General features: G+C 34.2%; 1 protein-coding gene across 1 annotated transcript; it reads right to left on the bottom strand.

Annotated features, from left to right (window-relative positions):
* Nucleotides 1-9,371: 9,371 nt before the first annotated feature.
* Nucleotides 9,372-9,809, bottom strand: LOC114711778 (uncharacterized). The gene has a single exon (XM_028896204.1). The coding sequence runs from the start codon at nucleotides 9,807-9,809 to the stop codon at nucleotides 9,372-9,374; it is 438 nt and encodes a 145-aa protein (XP_028752037.1).
* Between the last annotated feature and the right edge of the window lie 11,534 nt (nucleotides 9,810-21,343).

Here is a 21,343-nt window from a genome sequence, read left to right as displayed (position 1 = left end):
TTAATAACGAAGGGAGGTTCAAAGTTCTATTAAAAGAGGTATTAAATACCTGATAATCTATCAAACATGATTATTTCTAATAAAAAGATATCTATGCCTAGTCCAAAGAAAAATTATGAAAGAAACGGATAGAAATTAAGCCATAGAGATCCATATACATACAAATCTCGAAGAAGAGATTTTCCTGCTTCACCCACATAGCTTCAGAGCATTCAGCTAGTGAGATCGACGACCACGGTGAAACAATCCACAAAGCGCCAGTGTTAAAAAGCTATTTGACCCAGAAAAAAGTGTTAACAGCTAAAACCGTACATCTCATATAAGAAATACTACTTCTGGTTTCTAATATAAGAATTTGTTTGACTTTTATTCTGGTCCTGAATATAAGACCCCAATCTACTTTCTATCTTATATTTATCCAATTTTTTTGAAGGTAGTCCTTATAATAATGATAATTTTAACCAAAATATATTTGATCAACAAGGATATTTTATGAAAAATAACACCTATTTATTACAAATAACTAACTTAGCTAGGTTCTTTAATCTACTCAAATTAGTCAACTAACTCTTATATTAAGGACCGAAAGTAGTAACATTATAAACTAGAGTAAATGACAGAATCCTTTTCATCTTCATCTTCGTATCTTTGAAACATTAAACGAGAGACATTCGTCTATTGGAAAGAAGAAACAGTATAAATTAGAGAAAAGCATGTAGTATTATACATATAAATTAGAAGAAACAGATAATGCCACCATATGTGTGTGCGTGTGTGTGTACACACTACACACACATATATATTTGGGCAAACCATCTACTGTTATATATTTTTGATTGATCAGGTGGGATATGTCCATTTGTAATTGGTAAAATATGTTGATGTCATCTTTTGCACAAATTGAGAGTTTGGATATTTATAACTTAATTACAAATAAATGTGTTATTATGAATGGGAAGATTAATCTTTAATCTTTTAATTTTTAACTCATTTATAATTCAATCCCTCAATTGTGATTCAGTGCAACTAAGTCCCTAAACTTTTCATTTACTTATGACTCAATTCTTTATTTATTTTTTATTATTTATTTATTTTATTATCATTCTTGTCATTTATAGCTCACTATCTGCAGCTTCCTTTTTTCCCCCTCTTCGTTCTTACTCCAATCCTTTCCTCTTTTATTTAGATTTTTTTTTTGCCCGCAAAAGCCATGTGAAGCTGCGTTGGAACAAATTTAACAATATTATAGATATGACAAGTTGACTATATTTCCTTTTAACAAAATATATCAATATCCTCCTACAAAGATTTCCATAGAACCTCCCCTAAAAATGAGACCTCCCATAATTTCTACAGAGATAGTCTATTTCAACTTAGCCACGAAACATTCCGTTGCACATCGTTGACCTTGGGCGCACTAAAGCTTTTGTTTTTCTTCTTTTTGCTAGTTGAGTTGAAATTAAATGAACCTGTAATCTTTAAACGCAAAATTAAATATGCAATATTCCTCGGGCACATGCACGCATATATAGAGTTTAAGTATTAGTTTTTCTTAAGAATCTTTAGTCAGTAAAAATATTTCCAGTAAATACTATTATAATAGCTAATTAAAAATAAACAAACTTAATAGGCAAAAAACAAAAATAAATAAAACATACATCAAATCAAAATACTTGAAGTGTGGGACGAATGATGAGTTGTAAGTGGTGAAATTTAGAAGTTGATGCACTCCCACCTTCAAGATTAGTAGACAACGTCCCCATATTTTTCAATGAGGTGTCACTTTCACTCACAGTGAATAGTTATTAATGAATAATAGTGGTAGGGTATTTTAATAATCTATCAGGTTTTAATAATAAAAAATAGGCAAGCTTAAACAAGTTGGTTCACAATCCTGATAGACCAGCTTTTTTATTTATGAGCCTTTGGCTATTTAAACCCAATTTCCTTTTGTTAAACTCTCTAAAACACAAGCCTCACCCAATCACCCCATACTTAAACAAGTTCAAACAGGCTCGACCTGTTTTGATGGCTCCACCCATAAACATATAATTTTTATATTATACATATACACATAAATATAAATAATTTAATATGATTTAGTTACTTATATCGCATATGTTAAAATTATGTAATTTTGGCTAAAAAAATTAATTAATCAGCCAACAATAGGGTTTTTAAATCAAATATATTTGTCTTGAGGTGTTTTTTAATCTTTAATACCTCTTTTTTTAGCCTTACAATACATTAGGGACCGTTGTTCTATTTCTCTTAAATTTGTGTAATTTCCATAAATTTTTGGTAATTTTCTATAATTGAACTTAATGACAAAACTTTGCGAATTTATATTTTGGACCCATAATTTGCCATTCCCATAATCCTCTTTAATATCTAATGAGGGTCTTAATATAGCTCATTCTTTTTTTCCTAGCTCAAAATATTTTTTGGATCACTTTTTAGTTTTAGCTATTACCATGTAATTTCATTGTATTTATTTACACTCTAGGATCTTATCTTTCAATAATTACAGCTTGTTTCCAATTTACTGTTAATCTGTTTTCCCCCTTAACTTGGACCTTTCATTTTTTAAATTTAGGTCCCTTTTCCCTTTCATCCTAGCTTGAAACTTTCTCAGAATCCCTAAATATATTTATATCCTTGCCCTCTAAAGATGGTTAATTTACAATTTAGTCATCCCTAGACCCTAGGAAACATTCTATCTGTTTAGGAGATTCCTTATGCTCACCTGGACTTAGGCATACTTAATTCAAGCTCATTCTCGAACTTCCTAACCCAAGAAATTTAGGATATTACATCTATAAATAAAATAAGGATTATTATCGTGCAAGAAAAAAACAAGGGATTTCGTTGGCCAAAAAAACAAGGATTATAGTCAACGTACGCTTTGAATTATGAATTATCTAACACTACGCCCTGCCTTTAGTAAAAGAGCTATTGTACTAAATATGTATGATGAGAGCCTTTGTCCTTCGTTTTGGGATTTCCGATAAAAAATAAATCCAAACAATTTAATATAGTGCAAAACTCGGGTTGTTTCACTTTGAGGAGCCTTTATTTGAAATCCTAAGCAAACTAAGTATCAAAAATAAAAAATTGACTTGGAAAGAGATTGATTTTCTTTTTAACTAACTAATTGGCAAAATTTAAAAGGATGCAAAATTAGTAAACAATTTTTGGATTTTTAGTTTACAAAATGGATATGAATGAAATAAACAAAGAGAATTAACAAGTGACAAGAAATGAAAAAGCAATCCTTTAGCACAATGATTAAGGCTATCATTACTTCAATTAATTTGGGAGTTAGCTAAATTTAAAAGATTCTAAGGGCCACCCCTTAGATTCGGTTTAGTTAGAATAATCAACACTTGTTAGAATGGCTGATCACCCAAGAGGGGGGGTGAATTGGGTGTTAATTAAAATCAAAAACCTTTTCGCAATATAATTAAATTCATAAGAAATTCTGAATATAAAAACAATGAATCGACATAAGTATAATCACAGTAGTAAAATGGTTTAGCTGGAAATATAAAAAGGTAAGGGAAGAGAAGATGCAAACTGTGATTTATCCTGGTTCGGTCCTCACTGACCTACGTCCAATCCCCAGGCTCCCCCTGAGATTTTCAATCGACTATCTCCCTCAAGTTTAACACGGGTACTTGAGAACCACTACAATCACAAGTTTGATCCGGGCACTTGTGACGCCACTTACAATTCTTAGACTAACCAGTCTAATTCAACAACAACCTCTCACTGAGGTAATACTCCCCCTTACACACCGTAAGGATACAATCTAATAATGATAATGAAGATTGAATATTTCTTCCCTCAAAGAAGTGATAGATGAATCTTAAGTACGTTTGGGAAACTCTCCTCTCTATCTTACGGATACATATGTTTTCGTCTATGGAGCACAGAGACAGGGAGTTTTCTTTCGGAGCTCTAAATGAGAATATGTTGATTCGGCATTTTAGCATTTGATGTTGTAAGCTTAGACTCTTCTTTTTTTCTTTGTTTTGAATGCTCTTCTATTTATAGATGATGTTGGGTAGTTGACCGTTGAGCTTTTTCTTCCCGTTTGGCTTGAAGAATATGACCGTTGAAACTAGCCGTTGGAAGCTTCTGACGAACGTCGATTCTTCACATCATAAATTCGTTGTGGCTCTTTATCTGAAATAATGTTCCTCAGATCAAGTGATAAGTATCTGATAATCATAGACACAATAAGTTGGAAAACATGGAATCAATCATCAGATATTCAGAAAGTAAGATGAACTTACTTGATCGATGTCTTGATCGATAAAGCTTTGATCGATTATATTATCGATTAATTACATGAAGAAAAGATATAGCAGATAGATGCAATTATCGAATAGATTATGGATCATATGATAATCGAGCACATGATCGATAAATGATGAAGCATGAATACAGTGACCCAAAAATGATTTATGCAAGAATAAACCTTTTCAAGTTATGTTTGCCTTCGTATCCTTTTAATAGAGAGTTATGTGTAAAAAGAAGGCTGAGAAAAGCTTTAAAGAAAATAGATCATTGATTTTAAGAATCATCATAGTCGACTGATATTTAAAACGGAAAACGTTCCAAGATCGAACAAGTGATCGAACAGATTATCGATAATCCAAGTGTTACAGAAATGAAACTTTAGTCATTGATGATCGAACACATTATCGATAAATGAATGATGGATAACCTTATCGATAAACAATGAGTAAGAATATATTCAGCGAAAAACACAGACTGTGGATTAATCGAACAGGTGATCGATAATGAATATTCGATCCAGTGATCGATAAAATGAAAAACAGAGATTTAATCTTGTAAGGTAAAGAAACTGATTATCGATCACGTTATGTGAAAACAGGAGTTTCAGGAAATTGATGATCGATCATTTTATCGATAAATCAATGATCGAGTAGGTGATCGAAAAAAATGATTCAACATAAGTTAATGCAGTGAAGATAATAATCGATCATTTGATTGATAAATGTTTGATCGATCAATTGCTCGATAAAAGATTTTAAACGAATGGTTTTGACAGAGCACTATATCGAGTAAGAAGACATGTAATATTCGAACAAGTTATCGATAAAGGTCTGATCGATTAAGTGATCGATTATTTCCTGCAACATCTTATATTAATCAGCTATACCAATGATCGATTAGTTGATCGATCAATCTAGCAAGTTATTGAGCAGACTAAATTATCTATCACATGATCGATAAAACTTGACAGTTATCGATCAAGTGATCGATAAACATATTCATCTATAACGCTATCCAAAAATCATTTATCCAACATGTTACTGATGAAACCTTAATAATATGTATGAAGATAAAAGAGAAGAATTGAGGAGATAATACCAGTAACTCGATGAGTATGTAGTCGCTTGATCAGGCTCGAGTAACATATGATAATGGCTTTTCATTTCTTCATCTCTTCTAGAGCTTTTACTCAATAACATGTTTGAGTAGCATGTTGCTTGAGAACTTAATCGTTCAGTGTAGAACTTCTGGTCTTTGCCTCAATAAATTCGAAGTCTGATTCCAGCAAAACGAAGGTCAATCTTTGAGTGATCATAACTCTTCCAATTCAGCTCCAAATTTGCAAATGACCTATCCCCAGAAATCTCTTTGAGTCTACTTTCTAATGCAACAAGAATCACCCCAAAATTCGTTGTGGTTGAAAATTATCTTCATCACAATGACTAAAGGTCGGAATCAAGGCGTTAATCCTTACTGCAATGTTTCGAGCAACATATCTCCCTCATATGAAACTCTTTGAAGTTGATTTTGGTGTCCATGAACCGTGTTCTGAGTCTAGTTTCATATGAATTAAGTTTCACCTCAAACGGATTTGTGGTTTGAGAGATATTGAAGAAATACCGAACCTATGTCAGAGCTGAACGAAGAACAGAGCATAACAGAGGATGCATTTTATCGATAACTTGATCGATAAATGGATGATCGATCAAGTGATCGATAATTGCCCATGAAAATCACCTCTGAAGCTTATTTTCCATGTTTATATGAAGGGTGACTCAATATATGATGGTATAACTTCCCGGTTGTATTTTAGCTTCCGACTGAGCCATCCAAACTTCTGATTGAGCATTGCAACCTTTAACATCAAATCTATGAACTTGAATCTTGATATTTCCATTTGATCTTGCAAGTTCTTCTTTTCTCAATCTCTCTTCTTCTTCTTCCTCTTGATCATTTTTCACAACTCAAAGTTCAATATAATAACTCCTTTCTTTTCTTGAGGAAACTACATAGGATATTAAGTATGATAGGTAGTCAAAATATGAGATAAATAATTTATGTAAACTTTTTGCTCTATTATTTGACATCATCAAAACTAATCATATCTAACAACACTAAGCCACCTTGCATATTAATTACTCACAATCAAACTGTTTCAGCACAATTAGCCAAAGAGAATCAAAGAAAAGCAATTAACATTTTTAGTCCAATAACCAAGCCACCTTGAATTACCACTGAATATTCACAATAATTTTAAAACATAGTCTAACCCAATACAATGTAAAGAAATTAAAGCTAATCAGAGTATAATGTTAAATGCTAATTAAAGATTCTAATAACTACAACCAATTTCAATACAAATATAAATCATCACAGCACATTCAAACATTATAAAATTCATTCTAAGACCTAGAAATCACAATTACAATGAAAGAAGTAAAGATTGGAAGAGCTGAAACTCCTCTTTGAAGCTCTAAGTTCAAGCCATAACCATTGCTCTAGAGAATTGGAAGTATTTAGTTGCTCCTAACCATCACTACAGCTCCACCAAAATTCCAATTCGATTTAGCCATGGAGAACAATGAAGATGGAATTTGGAGGAGTGATTTTGCTGTGGAAGCTCACTGTGTTCTAGTCTCTGGTGCTGTCATGCCATCGCTGATCTCTCCCTTTTCTCTGCCATCGCTGATCTGTCTCTACCACCAGGAAGAAGTCGTGGAGAAGAAAGAAGAAGAGATGCTGTCGATGGAAGATGAAGACTCAGAGGAATCGAAGTGTGATTGTTGTGAAGCTATGGTCCTTCGTTCTCTCTTCCTCACTGCTGGTCCTCTCCCTACCTTTTTTTCCCCCTCACTGCTGGCTCGTGCCTCCTTTTTGTCTGCCTGGTGAAGATGATCAGTAGTAGTATATTAGGCTAGGGGGCAAAACATTGCATTTTGCTCCCCCTTTTTATTATTATATATATTTTATTTATTTATTTATTATATTTTTTCTTCTTTTTTTTAAGCCTTCTAAAAACATGAAATCAAAATTCAAGAATAAATTAGCACTAATTGTCTTTAAAAATCAATTAGTCACAATTAAACCAAAATATGACAATTTTGCCCCTATAAAATAATAATTCAAAATAAAACATATTAACTTAATTAACAACAATCAATTAAGGTCAAAAACGCTAATTAAGTTGACAAAACCCATATAAAAGATATCAAAATATATAAAAATAATCGAGTTTGTCAACTCCCCCACACTTAGCCTTTTGCACTCCTGGGCAAAATACCAATAAAGAAGAATCCAACAAGACATTCAATGCAAGCATGGATGTGCAATTAACTCAAGCAACCTTTATTTCTAATCAATCAACAATCATAGAATATTTCAGTGCAAAGAAACTAACACAAGAAATATAGCAGGATAAAGGAAGAGAAACATAATATAGCTCACATAGGGTATAAGTGTTTCACTCATCTCTCAAATGGGAAGAATTTCACTCAATCCACCTAGATTAGCACCTACCATAAGCTTGTAGAGATTCTAATGTCTCCACCGCTAACATACCTTAGACTCATGATCAAGGAGACTTGAAGGGTTATAATGTTGGAAAGTGAGGCCAAATGAATGAAATGAACTAACAAGTGAAATGCATGAGTAGTAAAGTATCAACTCAAAGTGAGCTAAAGCACAATCATGAAAGAACACCAATGTGCAGATTTTAAACTTTTGAAATAGAAATCTTTGCTCTTCAAACCACCATGGAATGCCTTATTTCAAATTTTATTCTTTTGTTGCAACTTATTTCTTTTTCTATGACTTTCTTTCCTTGGCTTTTTCTATATATTTTCTTGTCTTTATTGCCTTTTTCTATTTCTTTTTCTTCCTTTGTTTTCTTTCTCTCTCTCTCCATTTTTTTTTTTGCTTTTTTTTGGCATCCAAACCAAAGAAGGAAAAGATATAGACTTTAATGATGTACTTTTCAAAATGAAAAACCAAATGTAACTCATGCAAGACACTTGCTAAAAAGCAATGAACAAAATAAAAGTGAAGGCTCAAAGGGGTGAACAATGGTTAAATGAAATAGCTTGTGTTTAGGTAAAGGGTTTAGAAATGAATGCCCCTATCATCCTCACAAATCTAGATATTAATGCAGCTTTGATAAAAGAATCGAGACAAGTTTTAGAGGTTAACCAAAACTAGGTGAAAATCACACAAGATAAGAAAGAATATACAGCTCAACAATCCTTCCATCAAGGCTTTCTCCAAGATGTTTCCTCTTTAGGGTTAAGCTATGAAACAAGGCTAATAACATTGTACTAAAGGCATTCTACTATGGTAATCAATTAAGAACAGAAATCACTCATATCAAATGCAATCAAACTTAGCTGTGCAATATTCACAAGCATTGTGTAAAAGGATTTTAAAAAAGATGCCCAAGGATTACAAAAATCAAGTCAGCAACAGAGAAAAGAGCAAATCACTAATACAGCAGTGCATAACATTGAGGCAAATAAAAACAGGAAGACATAGAAACTGGCAGCAAAATTCCTAAGCAAGAATCACTCTCAAATCATGCGATGCGATTCAGAAATCAACCAGTAAGGCAAAGAAGAGAGCAATTGTAATAGTAATACTTAGGAAATAGGAACAAATCCAAAGGCAAATTTTAGCTCAACAACTCAACAACAATCCCTCCCCCACACTTGATCAATACATTGTCCTCAAAGTAAGAAAAACAACATTATCTTAACCTAAACTCTCAGGTGAAGTGGAAGTTGTGAAGTCTGATTTGAAATCAAAGCACAACACATCACTATCACGAAGAAGAGAGAAGGGAGAGATAGGATAAGATAATGTGAAAAGAAAATAGACAAGTATAAATCAAGTGATCAAAAGAGATGGCAGAATCAAGAGGAAACAAACAAACAACTACTAAAAAGAAATAAACAGCTACAACTACAACTATAGAGAAGTTCCCTCCCTCACACTTACTCCTAACTATCTTAGCAAACGATATCACCAGCAATACAACAGAAAGTAAAAGAGTAGGGTGGAAGGGAACAACCGTGTGATCAGGGAGGTCTTTGATTCTTATGGTAATGCTTCAGCAGATGGCCGTTGACTTGTGAAGTTATACCAGTTTCCTCATCTACGAGCTCTACTATGCCAAAGGGATATACTTTAGTAACTCTAAACAAACCTTCCCACTTGGTGACAACCTTCCCGGGCATCAGCTTCAACCGGGCTTTAAACTTTAGAACCTTGTCACCTTCATAAAACTGCTTCCTTAGAATCTGTCTGTCATGAATCATTTTCAGCTTGTCTTTGTAGATTCTGGTATCGTCATAGGATTCAAGTCTCATTTCTTCAAGTTCTTGGAGTTGCATCTTCCGATTGACAAGTGAAGATTCGAGATCTGTATCACATGCCTTGATTGCCCAATAAGATTTATGCTTGATCTCTATAGGTAGATGGTAAGCCTTGCCATGGAGCCACCAGAAGGGGGACATGCCTATAGGGGTCTTGTAGGCAGTCCTGTAAGCTCAAAGAGCTTCCTCAACCCTTTCACTCCAGTCCTTAAGGGATGGTTTCACGATTTTCTCAAGTATTCGCTTCACTTCCCGGTTAGAGACTTCAGCTAACCCATTCATTTGGGGGTGATAAGGAGTGGCCGGCTTGTGATTGACTCCATGTTTAGCAAATAGAGACTTGAGGGTCCTGTTGTAGAAGTGTGTTCCTTGGTCATTGATGATTACTCTTGGAATGCCATACTTGCAAAAGATATGAGAACGTAAAAACTTGGCAACAGTAGAAGCATCATCTTTCCTAGTTGGCACTGCCTCTACCCATCAAGACACATAATCTACTGCAAGTAATATGTATGAAAACCCAAAAGACGAAGGGAAGGGACTTATAAAGTCTATGCCCTACACATCAAAGATTTCACAAAAATGCATAGGTCTTAGGGGCATCTCATGCTTCCTACCCAAACTCCCAAACCTCTGACACTTATCACAAGACTTGTAGAAAGAATAAGCATCCTTAAATAGAGAAGGCCAATAAAAACCACACTCTAAAACCCTCCTAGTAGTCCTATTAGCACTAAAATGCCCCCCGTAAGATAAAAAATGTACAAAGGTAAGGATAGAGTGGATCTCATTATTTGGAACACAGTGTCTGATGATCTAGTCATTGCATTGCTTCTATAGGATTGGAGCATCCCAGATATAGTATCTTGCCTCCCTCTTTAGCTTATCAATATGAAATTTAGACATTGAAGGAGGTATAAGGTCAGTGACAAGATAATTAACTATATTATAGTACCAAGGCTCATGAACAGCCAAGGAAAAAAGTGTAGAATCAGGAAATGAGTCAATAAGAAAATCAGAAGAGTCAACTCCCTGTGTGCCTTCATGTAACCAACTAAGGTGGCCAGCTACATGATTCTCCGCTCCGGCTTTATCTCTAATCTCGATATCAAACTCCTGTAGTAGCAAAGCCCATCTCAACAGTCTAGGTTTAGACTGAGGCTTCTTAAATAGGTACCAAACCACTGCATGATCTGTAAAAACAACCACTCGAGAGTTTATTAGATATTGTCTAAACTTATCCAAAGCAAAAATAATAGCAAATAGTTCCTTCTCTATAGTGGTATAATTCACTTGAGCGGAATCAAGCGTCTTGGAGGCATATGTGATGACTCTAGATTGTTTCTCCTCCCTCTGTCCAAGCATGGCACCTACTGCAAAGTTAGAAGCATCATAAGACAACTCAAAATGTAAATTCCAGTTAGGTGCAGTGAGAATAGGGGGTGAAACAAGCATATATTTCAAAGTGTCAAAAGCATGCCTACATTTGTCATCAAATTTAAATTCAACATCTTTTTTCAACAAGGTAGAAAGAGGCAAAGCAACTTTACTAAAATCCTTAATAAAGCGCTGATAGAAACCTGTATGCCCTAAGAAAGACCTCAAGTCCTTTAAACAAGTAGAATAAAGAAGGGATGAAATAACTTCAATTTTAGCCCTATCAACCTCAATCCCTTTTTGAGAGATGAGGTGACCTAAGATTATCCCTTTATCGACCATGAAATGACACTTTTCAAAGTTTAAAACCAATTTCTTATCAATACACCTCTCAAGAGCCTACTTTAGGCTATTCAAGCACTTCTCAAAACTCTCAGCGTAAACAGTAAAGTCATCCATAAAAACCTCCATGTTCTGCTCTAGAAGATCACTAAATATCACCATCATACACCTTTGAAAGGTGCCTGGAGTGTTACACAACCCAAATGGCATCCTTTGATAAGTAAAGGTACCAAAAGGGCATGTAAAAGTAGTTTTGTCCTGATCTTTAGGAGCAATGGGCACTTGAAAATAGCCAGAAAAACCGTCTAGAAAACAATAGTGAGACTTTCTTAAAATTCTTTCCAACATCTAATCTATAAAAGGGAATGGAAAGTGGTCCTTCCTCGTGGTATCATTCAACTTCCTATAATTTATACGCACTCTCCAAGTTAAACCCTAGTTAGTATCAATTTATCATTTTCATTTCTTACTACTTTGATACCGCTCTTTTTTGATACTACTTGTATCGGATTTACCCACTCACTGTCTGACATGGGATAGATGATCATAGCACTCAACAACTTTAAAACTTCCTTCTTAACCACATCCAGAATGAGAGGATTCAATCTCCTCTATGGTTGCCTAACTGGTTTGGACCCTTCATTCAAAAGGATCCTGTGTGTGCAAACTAATGGATTAATCCTTGGAATGTCCCTTAAAGACCATCCTATAGCCCCTTTATGACTCTTTAACACAGAAACCAATCTTTCTTCTTCAAAACTATTCAAAAAACTAGAAATAATAACAAGCAATTTAGAATTAGCAGCAAGAAAGACATATTTCAAATTAAGGGGGAGGGGTTTCAGTTCTAAATCAGGAGGTTGCACAACAGAAGGAACTAATTCTTTTATGTCAAGTGAATTCAATGCAAGTGGCATGTCCATGTGGCTTGTGGAAGGAGATATAAGCTCATCATGACGTGTATGTCCTCCACTTCCCAATTCAGTGCCATTCTTGGATGACCTACAAAAAGAAGGATCAGTATCAATTTTATCAACAGAAATATTAAGTCATGAGAAAGAGTCGGATTAGGAGTGAATAAATGAGCAGCAATCTTGCTGCTAGCCTCTTCTAATGTTCCAGCACCACTCAAAGGAGAAGCTACCGGTGTAGCTTGTGTAACAGCTCTTTTATCATCAGTACCTACAGAATCAACAAACTCGCCTTTCTCAAGGCTATCATCAAGTGTAATGTTCAAGGTAGAATCACAGTTAAGACAAGATGATGCATCAAAATCATGAGAGATAGAAAGGAGGTGATCAACTTCTAAATAGTTGACACACACCACATCACCATTACATGAGCAAAAAGAAGAAGAATGAGGGGTAGATAAACAAGTAAATACATCATCATGCTCAACAATCTCATCATACCATTCATGTTCATGCATCTCGGATTCATGCAAATCATCAATATCATTAACAGCACAATCAATCAAATTAACACCCAAGTAAGAGCAATCTATATAACCTTAACTCATAGCATCAGAAATATTGAAGGTAATCTGTTGGTCCCTAAAGCCCATGGTAATGACCTTGTCTTTCACATTAATTATGATTTGGGCTGTTCTAAGAAAAGGTCTTCTTAGGATCAAAGTGCTATCGGCTTTAATCTTATCAGTCATATTTAGCACATAAAAGTCACCTGGGAACATAAGACCCTTCACTTGCACAAGAACGTCCTCAAGAAAGTTCTTAGGGTGTCTCACAGTCCTATCAGCTAGACCTAGCACAACACTGGTATCTTTCAAGGCATGGATACCTAAACTCTTATAGATAGAGGTAGGCATAACATTTATGGCTGCATCTAAGTCTAGTAAGACATGTGAAATGTTTGTTTTGCCTATGGTACAGGGAATAGTGTAGGAACCCGGGTCTTTACACTTAATAGGTAGCTGTGGCTTGAAGATAGCACTAACACTAGACCCCAGTTGGATTCTCTCACTATGCCTATACTTCCTCTTGTTTGTACATAGATCTTTCAGAAACTTAGCACACTTAGGCATCTTCTTAATCAAATCAAGTAATGGCACATTAACTTCAAGTTTGCTAAACATTTCAAAAAGCTCATCATTATCTTTTTTTTCAACAACTTTCTTACTCATGAGATATGAATGAGGAAAAGGTAAGTCAGAAATGTTTACCTCATCACCTTTTGGATGTGATCCTTTCTCTATTGGCTCTTTGGATTGAATGGAGGTCTCTTGAATAGCATTGGGAATGTCTTAAGTGGTTTTTGAAGGAGGAGACTCAACTTCTATCTCTTCGTCAACCGGCTCTTCATCTTCTTCATCTTCTTTGAATTGCACTTTCTTAGCACCAATTTCCTTACCGCTTCTCAATGTAATTGCATTCAAAGATTTAGGATTTATCACCGTGTTGGAAGGCATTGAACCACTAGCTTTAGCTTGTTGTTCGCTTATACCATTTGACAACTTAGTGACATAAGAAGTCAAATTAGAGGTTCTAGTTTCCCATTGCTCCATCCTATTCTCTAGGACTGTAAATTTAGCTTCAGATTTAGCTTTAAACTTAGATATGTGCTCAGTCATTGCCTCAATGCCTTTGAGTATTCGAGAGAACCGCTCATCATCCTTAGATTGCGATTGTTGTGGGGTAGACATGGCTCTAGAAGATTCTCCTAGTAACCCTCCATAGTAAGATTGCCCTTGAAGAACGATATTCTCTTGAAACCCTTCTTGAACTTGCTTGTTGTCACCTCCTCCCCATCAAAAATTTGGATGAGCTTTCTACCCTTCATTATATGTATTTGAGTATGGGTTCCATTGCTTAGATTGATTGGCCCTTCTTTGATACATGGTGGAAACTTCCTCATATCTATGAGGGCAAGTAGCAGAGATGTGCATAACAGAGTTACAATGCTCACAACTAGGTGCAGTCATCTCCATAGAATTAGGATTTTGAGTGTCAATAGGGGGATTGTGAGATGCAAGCTTATTCAACTGTGTAGTCAAAGCAGCAATTTGAGAAGTAAATGTGTCTAATTAAGGAATGTAGACTGAAGAAGGACTAGTATGCATTGCATTGACATTTTTAGACTCCCTAATATTATACTGTTGATGGTTCAAGGCTATTTTCTTAATAAGTTCCCATGCCTCCTCAGCAGTTAAATCAATGAGAGAACCCCCAGAAGCAGCATCCAACATCCCCTTATCTTGGGTCTTAACTCCATCATAAAAGTATTAGACTAACTGTTCATTTGGAATCTGATGGTGTGGACATCTAGAAAACAAGTCCTGAAAACAGTTCCAGTAGTCATAAAGTGACTCACATAGTCTTGCTTTGTAGAGTAGATCTCTTTTTTCAATGTGAAAGTTTGGGAAGCAAGGAAATACTTCTCTAAGAATGCTTTTCTGAAATTGTTCCAGTTATGGTAGGCATCTGCCATATGTCTAGGCAAGCTCATGTACCATTCTCGTGCTTTGCCTTCTAGAGACAAGTGGAATACCTTCCAAAGAACCTCATCCAGATTAGCCCCAACCGGCTTTATGCTAGAACATACCATAGAGAGAGGTTTCAGATGATTGTAACCATAGAATTTAGGCAAAGAATTAAGCAGTGGACCTTTAGTCTCAAAATTAACATCAACATTAGGGCATGCAACATTAAAAGGATCATAATTTGTATCAAAAGTAGTGGCTTCCCTAATGGTTCTTCTTCTAGGGTTACCTCCATTATTCTCTCCTACTCTATCATGTTTCCCATTATGTCCATTGCCCCTTCTGTCATTACCACCATTATTGTTACCGTTAGGATTGTTAATAGTTTCCATTATGTCACCTAAGTCAACCACCAAATCTAGACCAGCTGGATTGTCTAGTTCAACCTTAGGATCACCAGACACACTAAATTCACTAGAGGACAAGTTAGATTCGTGTGAAAGATTTTCCGCTTCAATTATAATCTCACTAGTCCTTTCTACCCCTTAGTTTTGTCTAACTTCCCTTAAAGAACTTTGAAGCTTAGGATTGGGAGGAACTAGGGTTTTAGACCTATCCTTCTTGGCATAAACAATCAATCAACCAGAAGCAAAGTGCAAAATTGACTTGCACGATAAGATTCAAGCAAAAGCAGATGAATGCAATGAAATGCAAGTGTATATGTATGAGAATAAAAAAAGAAAAGATCCAATTGAAAAAAGGAAATGAAATGTGCAATGAATGAAAGGATCTAAAGACTTTTTTTTTTAAGGTTTTCAATGCAATTATATGATGCTAAATGCTAAAACTGTGCAATACTAACTAAAATGCAAATGAATGAAAAATCAAGATATTTACTTGTATTATTAATTTTTTTTGGAGAAATTTTCTATGCAAATGAAAGAAATGCTATGAAAAACCAAAAGCAAATTTAAACTACTTAAAAAAAAATACAAACACTAACAAAAATGAAAACTAAAAAGGCTCAACAAATGAACCCCAATCAAGGCTACTTGACACTTAATTACTAGGGAACCAATTTCTTGGCTTCCCGGCAACGGCGCCACTTGATGAGAGCCTTTGTCGTTCGTCTTGGGGTTCCTGATAAAAAATAAATACAAGCAATGCAATATAGTGCGAAACGCGGGTCATTTCACTTTGAGGGGCCTTTATTTAAAATCCTAAGCAAACTAAGTATCAGAAATAAAGAATTGACTTGGAAAGAGATTGATTTTTTTTTTTAACTAACTAATTGGCAAAATTTAAAAGGATGCAAAATGAGTAAATAATTTTTGGATTTTTAGTTTATAAAATGGATATGAATGAACTAAACAAAGAGAATTAACAAGTGACAGGAAATGGAAAAGCAATCCTCTAGTACAATGATTAAGGCTATCATTACTTCAATTAATTTGGGAGTTAGCTAAATTCAAAAGACTCTAAGGGCCACCCCTTAGACTCGGTTTAATTAGAATAATCAATATCAAGCTACCTTGCATATTAATTACTCACAATTAAACTGTTTCAACACAATTAGCCAAAGAGAATCAAAGAAAAGTAATTAACATTTTTAATCCACTAACCAAGCCACTTTGAATTACCACTAAATATTCACAATAATTTCAAAATATAGTCTGACCCAATACCATATAAAGAAATTAAAGCTAATCACAGTATAATGTTAAATGCTAATCAAAGATTCTAACAACTATAACCAATCTCAATACAAATATAAATCACCACAGCACATTCAAACATTATAAAATTCATTCTAAAACCTAGAAACCACAATTACAATGAAAGAAGTAAAGATTGGAAGAGCTGAAACTGCCTTTTGAAGCTCTAAGTTCAAGCCATAACCATTGCTCTAGAAAATTGGAAGGATTTAGCTACTCCTAACCATCACTACAGCTCCACCAAAATTCCAATTCTGTTCAGCCATGAAGAACAATGAAGATGGAATCTGGAGGAGTGATTTTGCCATGGAAGCTCACTGTTTTCTGGTCTTTGGTGCTATCACGCCGTCGCTGATCTCTCCTTTTTCTCCACCATCGCTGATCTGTCTCTGCTACCAGGAAGAAGTCGTGGAGAAGAAAGAAGAAGAGATGCTGTTGATGGAAGATGAAGACTCAGAGGAATGGAAGTGTGATCGCCGTGAAGCTATGGTCCTTCGTTCTCTCTTCCTCACCACTGGTCCTCTCCCTGTCTTTTTTTTTTTTCCCTCACCGCCAGCTCGTGCCTCCTTTTTGTCCGCTTGGCGAAGATGATCAGTAGTAGTATATTAGGTCAAGGGGCAAAACGTTGCGTTTTGCTCCCCCCCTTTTATTAGTATATATATTTTATTTATTTATTTATTTATTTATTTATTTATTATATTTTTTCTTCTTTTTTTTAAGCCCTCTAAAAACCTGCAATCAAAATTCAAGAATAAAGTAGCATTAATTGTCTTTAAAAATCAATTAGTCACAATTAAACCAAAATATGACAATTTTACCCCTATAAAATAATAATTCAAAATAAAACATATTAACTCAATTAACAATCAATTAAGGTCAAAAAAGCTAATTAAGTTGATAAAATCCATATAAAAGATATCAAAATGTATAAAAATAATTGAGTTTGTCAATGCATTATCTTTTTTAAAACATTCTTACTAATTATGTGTATTAACTAAAATTACTATTTGATAAAACCTTTAACATGTGCAATTGTTACAAAGATTATTTTGAGAAAAAAATAGATAAATATGAGAGACAAAATGTATTGAAGTCTTATACTTAGGGTCAAGTTGAATGTCAGAATAGATCTAATATTATGAATTGGAGGTAGTATTAATATTTGAGTGCTTCCCCTTTCCTCATATTTATCTAGTTTCCCTTCTTGCTTATTTGTGTCCAGATGTTAATAATGTTACACGATGTTACGTTTTATATTTGTCAACCCTGTCGATAATTTTAAAAAGGAGTTGTCATTAAGAAAATATCGTTATTATGTTAAATTCTAGAAAATTCAAGCTACATTATTGAAGAATACGAACTATTGACAACGTTATATGGTTTTAATTTTAATTTTTTTAAATTTAAATAGTAGTTAAAAAGAAATTAACCTTTTTTACCCATTAATTTGAATTGGTTCAAGTTGTATAAACCATAATTCTTTGGGCTGTTTAACAAAGTATTTCTTAAAAAAATTTACAAAACCATGTTAATGAATGACAATCCTGTTTATATTTAATAACGGGCAAATTTGTCATTATAATAATTATGTGAGCATGCCTATGCAATGCACTTGTCTTGTGCCATAGACATCTCAAGGCTCGTTTAGAATGGCTTATAAATAGTTTTTCAATTGTGATTTACAAAGTACGAGGTAAATAAGTAAGAAGAGTTTTATCTTGACTTACACGAAATGTGCTTATAAGATTAGCTTTTGGCTCAAATGAATTGTAACATTTCCAACATTTTTATCACCTTTTAGTCTTCTAAGTAATTATGGTAACTTGGTAACCCCCCCCCCGGGGTAAAACTTGCTAAGCTTTATGAAGTCTCAATAACGACACCGGAGATGGAGAATACCGCTTGTAGTGGGTAGTCATATTTGTATGTGCAAGAGTCTAGGAATATTGACCTATAAGTTAAAGTATTTATTTGGATTTTAACTTTATACAAAGTTTTAATTTGGTCTCTTAGAAAATATATTTTTAGCCCTTTAATCCTAAAATTATTAATATTAAATAATGATTTTTTGTAATAATCATAAATGTGTTAAAAATTAAACTTAATATATGTTAACATTTAAGAATCTTTTATCAATATTTACGATCCTAATATCACCATTTTTGGCTAATTTTTTTAGGGTTAAAAATTAAAAATATATTTTTTAAAGTTAAGAGATCAAATATAAAGTTAAAGGACTAAAAGAATACTTTACCTAGTACAACAAGTTGACACAATGATAAATACTACTTCGTCTAATTCCAGTTAGGAAATGGTATGTGAACTGTATAGTTACAGAGCTTTATTCATATATTGACCAATAATTAAAAAACTGATTGTGAGACTTTCCACAGCTAGACTCTTTAAACATGTGTAAGAGTAATGCATTCTCTTCAAGATAGAGTGCTTCATAACTTCAGTATTCAGTCAAAACACAAAATGTTGGCTTATTGAAGATAAATGAGCGTTTTAAATTAACTAAAATGTAATCAAGAAACTGGATATCAAAAAAATTTAACGTCAAAATTTTTAGATTTGTCTTGAATAACATGAACAGATTTCATTAGTGAAGCGCAGGGAAAATGCAACGAAGTGAGTCAATCTCCCCCCCGCCCCCAAATGATCTTCAATGAAGTGAGTCAATCAAACCTTAAAAAATGCCTTCTTCTTCTTTTTAATGTTTTTTGGATTAAGGTACAAAAATACTTATAAACTTTTTTTCAAAAGTATGTCAAACACCATGTACTTTTTGTAGGTGCAAATTTACCCGTGAATGTTGAAAAGCGGAGCAAAAATGACAATTCTGCTACCTGAGCCTAATGTCCGTCACTTTAAGCCATGCTGGTATGCAAGTCAGCATAATCCTCTACTTTCTCAAAAACACCTTCATCTTCTTCATTGATCATCCATCCTAACATAACCATGTTCAAACCCCAACATAACCATTTTCAAACCAGCAACAAATTGCATGAACAGAGATCAAGCCATATCAACAATCCACAAATCAAATGGAAAAAATCATCCCATATCAACAAATTCAGATCAAGTAATGATTAAATTGAAATAGAAAAAATAAAATTTAAAATAAAAACCTGAAGAATTGAAGAAGGACAAAAGGTTGGCAATCAACTGTCCTAAAACATAATCAAGATTGAAGAATTGAATGTGGAAGAACTGAAGTGAAGCTCATCCAGCATTACCGGTAGCTTCTTCCATTCAAAATACCCAAAAAATTTCTCCAATACCGAACCAAATTTTAAGTAAAACCAAAAACATAAAGAACCAGATTTTCACTCCAAAAAAAAAATCAAAGAATTGCTTGCGTTATTTTTTCAAAATACCCAGATCTCGCTACCTTCTTCTCCGGCGAGCACTCCCAGCCGCATCATCTGGACTTCGACAACTGTCTTCTGCCCTTTGATTTTCACCTATGACTAACGAAGAGCATCAAAGATCTGGGTATCTCTCACCGCATTATCATCATCTGGACTTTGTCGTCATCTTTTACACCTCCGCCGCTGCCACCACCACCGATGGAGGATGTCACCATAGACGCCGGTATTTGAAGAAATGGGTAGACAAGTCGAAAAAAAGGAGTTGAGATATGGGTATATTTTGGCTGGTCACCATCATTGGGACTTCGCCATCACCGTTGTCTGCACCTTTGCCGCCGCCGCTATTGGTGGAGGATGCCACCATGGTCTCCAGGATTTGAAGAATATGGGGAGACAGGGAGGAAGGGTAAGGGATCGAGATGGAAGAAGGGTAGGGAAAGTGGGAAGGATATTAATGAAAATCTACAATTTTTTTAATATCTTAAATTCATTAATTAATACAATAATATTAGATAACATTATTTTTCATTTTACTTTTTCCTTCTGCCGCCAGATAGGGTATATGTGCATCCATGTCAGCATTTTCAATCAAAATTTCTTTCTCTAATGGTCAACATAACTGGGATGGTAGTGGTTTTTTTGCTCCACTTGTGAACATTGATGGATAAATTTGCACTCTAAAAAAAAAAAAGTATATGATGTTTGGCACACTTTTAAAAAAAGCTGGTGGGTATTTTTGCACCTTAACTTTTTTTTTTTTAATAACATAACAAACTTGTACTTTCTAATACGAATATTTTACAAAAAGACTTCATCATTCCCATCAACAATTTACCTTGTTTATTTCTAAAAATTCGAAATTCGTTTTGTTTTCTTCACATCTGGATTTTTGGTAAATCATTTTTTCCAATTAAACAATATCCGATTTGAATCATTATCATCTTTTATTGCTTGGATAAAAAAAATTAATTGAAATACTCTATACACGGCAAAAAAAAAAAAGAAGAATTATCTATGTTGAGAAAGAAGATTTTAACTTATTCACAACGCCCCCCCCCCCCAACCAAAATAAAAAAACCAAGAAGATTGTAACTTTAAAAACTTTTCCAATGCTTCAAATGCTTTAAACTTTTAATCGAACACCTCCAGCGAGACACTCAGAACTTCAATGTTTGGGTCAATTCATTATGTTTATGCATTTTAAGTTGACTCAAGATTTATATTCTCGATTATCTGTGCAAGGGAGAGTACAGGTGTGAGGAGTCTGAAATTATTGTACAGGGAAATAAGAACTTCAGCCTTTTGACAGTGTGATGTATACATATACATGCATACATATCCTTGATATAAGAGTTAGATGACTAATTTAGAGATCTTAAAAAAATTAGTTTAGTTAGTTATTTATTACAAATGTGTTGATCTCTCAAA

The sequence above is a fragment of the Neltuma alba genome, unplaced genomic scaffold, assembly GCF_004799145.2.
Source record: "Neltuma alba isolate B1F8T4 unplaced genomic scaffold, ASM479914v2 tig00011318_pilon, whole genome shotgun sequence".
Taxonomy (NCBI): Eukaryota; Viridiplantae; Streptophyta; class Magnoliopsida; order Fabales; family Fabaceae; genus Neltuma; species Neltuma alba.
This window is presented reverse-complemented; position numbering and strand designations above follow the sequence as displayed.

Coding starts and splice junctions, on each gene's coding strand:
- LOC114711778 (XM_028896204.1), bottom strand. CDS start 9,809: ATGTCCCCCTTCTGGTGGCTCCATGGCAAGGCTTACCATCTACCTATA.